Genomic DNA, 4,120 nt, shown 5'->3' with positions numbered 1-4,120 from the left:
ATGTGCACCCAGTTCGAGATAAAAGTTAAATACAGCTAACGATTTTGTAAAATACTATTTTGCTTTGCAAAAGTAAATCATCTTATAAATTTAATAACAGCACTAAATTGTGAATACTATTATACAAATAGTATTTTTTATATTCTTTGCAAATACATAAGTGCTAGAAAATAATCACAATTTTTTTTATGCAAATCTGGAATACAAAGTTAAAACAACAATTATATTGAAAAAAGGTTTAATAGAATTGATTACCAATGCAACTTAAAACAAGCGTAAAAATAACAAAGAAATATTTGAATTAAATATAGTTTAATAAAGCCAATTGTTTAATGTTATAATAAAGTGCTAAGTAGTGCAATGATGATGAAATATGAATTCGAATTAATTATCATTATCCTTTCAAACTGCTCATTCCAGCCCTCATAATTTCATCGACCAGAAGAATGTTGCTAGCAATGACTGAGCAGGAGTTAATAATTTGTTTTTTGACAAGGTAATTGTCATATATTCCTAAATCCACGGGTTTAACAGCATTTCCAGAAGCCAAATCTAATCCAATAGCATCTGAGCTAAGACGATCTTCCTCTTGAAGTTTTACAATCGATTCTTGTGCGTCATAACCAGAATTAACAGCCAGGACTTTTGGGATAATTAATAAAGCTTCAGCATAGGCTTGGATTCCTAGACGCATCTTTCCTTTGACATTATTCTTATGTTTCATCAATTCATTATGAGCACGGATTTCAAAAGCACCTGCTCCAGGTATAACACACTTATCAATTACAGCATTGTTAACAGCTCTAAGACCATCCCTTACAGCATCCTTAATTTGGGTCAAGGTGTATTTATTGGCACCCTTAATTAATACAGTTACTGATTGTGGGACTTTACAATCCTCAACAAAAGTAAATTTATTTTCACCCAAAACATGCTCATATACAACACCAGCATAACCTAAATGAGATTCATCTAATCCATCAACCGAATTCATTGCAGTACCTCCACAGGCTAAAGCTAAACGTTCCATATTACGCCTCTTGGCACGACGTAAAGCCATAATATTTTCTTTAGCAAGCATGTCTAGAGACATTGGGTCAATTCCCTTTTGATTTATTATGACAAAGTTCTTGTCAGTCCCATCACAAAGTTTTTTCTTGAGATCAATTATCTAAAATTATAAAAAGATCAATTATATTAATATTTATATTTATATTAAACATATATGCTAAATGATATAAAGTAGCATATTATTATCATGTTAGTAAAATGTTTGAATAATTTGAAATAGTACATTATTGACCTAGAAAGAAGCTTTACTAAAATATTAGAAATTACAAATTGTGATTGCAGATAATCTCCTAAAATCATACTTTGAATACATATTTTATAAGTATTTATAATCATACTTTTAGGTGATTGTAATTAATTATAACTTTTTGAATTATAATTTGATGATCAAATAAATGTTAAAAAATTATAACTCCATATTTACTTAAATACTTTTCATCCTGGTATAAAAATTAACAATAAAGAGTATCTAATACATACTGCTTGAACTCTTTGTTCAATGAACTCCCTTTCGGCAAGTACTAATTTCTCTCTATCAGCAGCTGACTTGTAGAAGAATCCAGAATTCACTTCCGACTTCTCATACTCCATTGAGATGTTGCAAGTTAAAATATAACAATTTTCAAGACGTTTAGGCATATCAGGGTGTCGACTACCATGATCCATGACCAGACCTGAAAAGCAAAAAATAAAATAAAATACATTTTATAACCAAGATCTAGAATTAATTATCTATTAAAAATGAGTCATTAAAATGAATGCTCTACAAAAATTGTACAATAAAAAAAGCAGGACTCACTGATCCTTAAGCTATTTCCAACTTTTGGATCATGAATTTAGTATGATACAGCAATGTTACTATTATAAATATTATGATCATCCTACCTCTGATAAGTGTGCTGTCAGCTCCACTTTTATGTTGCATTTCCATTATTTCTACCATATGCAAATCAATAGGTTTATCTTCAACACGGATGGCTAATACTGCATCTACACAGACTTCGGTTAAGACATCAGCAATTTCAGGATGAACCTAAACATAAAATCCATAAATTTACTATATAGTTATGAATTAGCAAACTATATTATATTACTGTATAAAACCAGTAAAAAAATAAATAAATAGTTCTAAATCTAAAAACAATTTCAGTTTCAATTACAACAGCATTAATTACATAAAGTATGTAAATGTAGTAAATAAGCTTCATTTAATAATATTTGAGGATTTATATCAGCTCATATAAAAACATAAAAGTATAGACATAATAAAAATTTAAAATGACAATTCAATGAGTAAAGAAATGAATAACCTTTGTTCTTAAAGAAGTTCTAGCAATATCCATAAGTTTTTCTTTTGTAATCTCAATCGGAACCTTCATGGTATTCAAAACTTCTAAAACTTTCTCACGAGCTGCATCAAATCCTTCAGTGACAATGCGTGGGTGAAGCCCTTCTGATATATAAATATCAGCTTGTTTGAGGAGTTCACCTTTAAAAAAAATAAATGAATTAATACAGTATATTAAGAAAAATAGTTTTATCAACATATTTTATTTTGTGAATACCTATAAGCAAAACTGTGGAAGTTGTTCCATCTCCAGTCATGTCATCTTGAGCAGTGCTGGCACGAGCAATTAAAGATGCTGTAGGATGTTGAATTTGCATTTCATGCAGCAGTACATTTCCATCCTTTGTTATTTTTATATCACCAGCACCAGAAACTAACCTGAATTGATTTTTATTAAATTACTTTCCTCTAAATAATATGCCACTTTTCTGCTATACCGGCTGTAATTACTAGTTGATATTTCTGCATAAATTCTGAATAACTAAATGTATGTAAACTTATATATATAAAAGTATGTATCGTTTTATTATCGAAAAAAGAAAAATCAATTACAGCAATATCAGACTTCTTGTACTATATATTTCTACATTTCTGATCTATTTTAGAACAATAAAATACTGATACTAGATCGATGACATAAATTTGATCTGGAAGATTCTTGTTAGGTTATGGTTGCACATGCAACATAAACATGTTGTTTCTTTAATAATAGAGCATTGTAAATAATGGTGTAGTATTTTTTACTTTGGAATGAACAAAAATTATGCATATTTCATAGGCTCATGTGATACTATGTAGCATGTGAGCAAATTGTGCAAGCCGCACCTACCATAACCAAAAATTCTCTTGCGCATTATGACAGGTAATCACATTAAATATGATAAAAAATTATGCTCAATTACATTTTCATTGTTCCTTTAGGACCCAGGTTCGTTTTCATAATGTCCTGAATTCCTTTGGCAGCAGAAATATTTACTGCCAACGCTTGAGCAGCCCTTGCAAATTCAGCTTTTGGATTTAACAGACTTATAGCAGCCATTTCGAATTATTGTTTTAACACTTTTTAAATATTGAAACCTTTTACTAAATCAAATGCTATGAAGCTGAATTAAATTCACTAAATTTGAAACAAAAGCATCCAAAATTTGTACGATTAGCAAAGGTTACTTTGTTAATCTGAACACAAGAACACGACATAGGCAGTTAGACACGAAATTATCTAGAAACACGATGGCCAATCGTGAACTGCAGAATTCAATTACAGAACAGATGCCTATGGATTATTAAGTTGGTACGCCATAGATAAGTAAACATAACTAGATCGCTATCTGAGGTCATTTGACATTACCGCCATTTTAATATTTTTAGCGATCTAAAGGAGGCAGCACTTGTTCAGTATATAAATCAACCGCTGGTATTATTCCTAGATATGGTTCGCATACGTAATTCAAAATAAGAAAACCTAAATAATTTCTTATATTGGAAATGAGAAAAAAAATATACGAAGTACAAAATATATTTTCAAATATATCACAAACATTTTTACATAACAATTAAAATTTTTATAAATGTAATAATCATTATATACACAATAATAAGTATTATAATTTTACATTTATAAATAACTAAAAAAAGTATTCACAATGGTATGATAAATTTACAAGGAACGATCAATATGATTTACTTAATGATCAATAATAT

At 29.2% G+C, this 4,120-nt stretch overlaps 1 protein-coding gene across 1 annotated transcript; it reads right to left on the bottom strand.

Annotated features, from left to right (window-relative positions):
* Positions 1-326: 326 nt before the first annotated feature.
* On the bottom strand, positions 327-3,654 carry LOC113387637 (T-complex protein 1 subunit zeta-like). The gene is made up of 6 exons (XM_026624991.1): positions 3,322-3,654; positions 2,637-2,797; positions 2,382-2,560; positions 1,957-2,104; positions 1,552-1,745; positions 327-1,171 (listed from the first exon to the last, which is right to left on the bottom strand). Exons 1-6 carry the CDS (start codon positions 3,456-3,458, stop codon positions 395-397), a joined length of 1,596 nt encoding a protein of 531 aa, XP_026480776.1. The 5' UTR covers positions 3,459-3,654; the 3' UTR covers positions 327-394.
* Positions 3,655-4,120: the final 466 nt, after the last annotated feature.

This window comes from Ctenocephalides felis, unplaced genomic scaffold (genome assembly GCF_003426905.1).
Source record: "Ctenocephalides felis isolate EL2017-DRISC unplaced genomic scaffold, ASM342690v1 CF-g0.4_SCAFFOLD_03572, whole genome shotgun sequence".
Taxonomy (NCBI): domain Eukaryota; kingdom Metazoa; phylum Arthropoda; class Insecta; order Siphonaptera; family Pulicidae; genus Ctenocephalides; species Ctenocephalides felis.
This window is presented reverse-complemented; position numbering and strand designations above follow the sequence as displayed.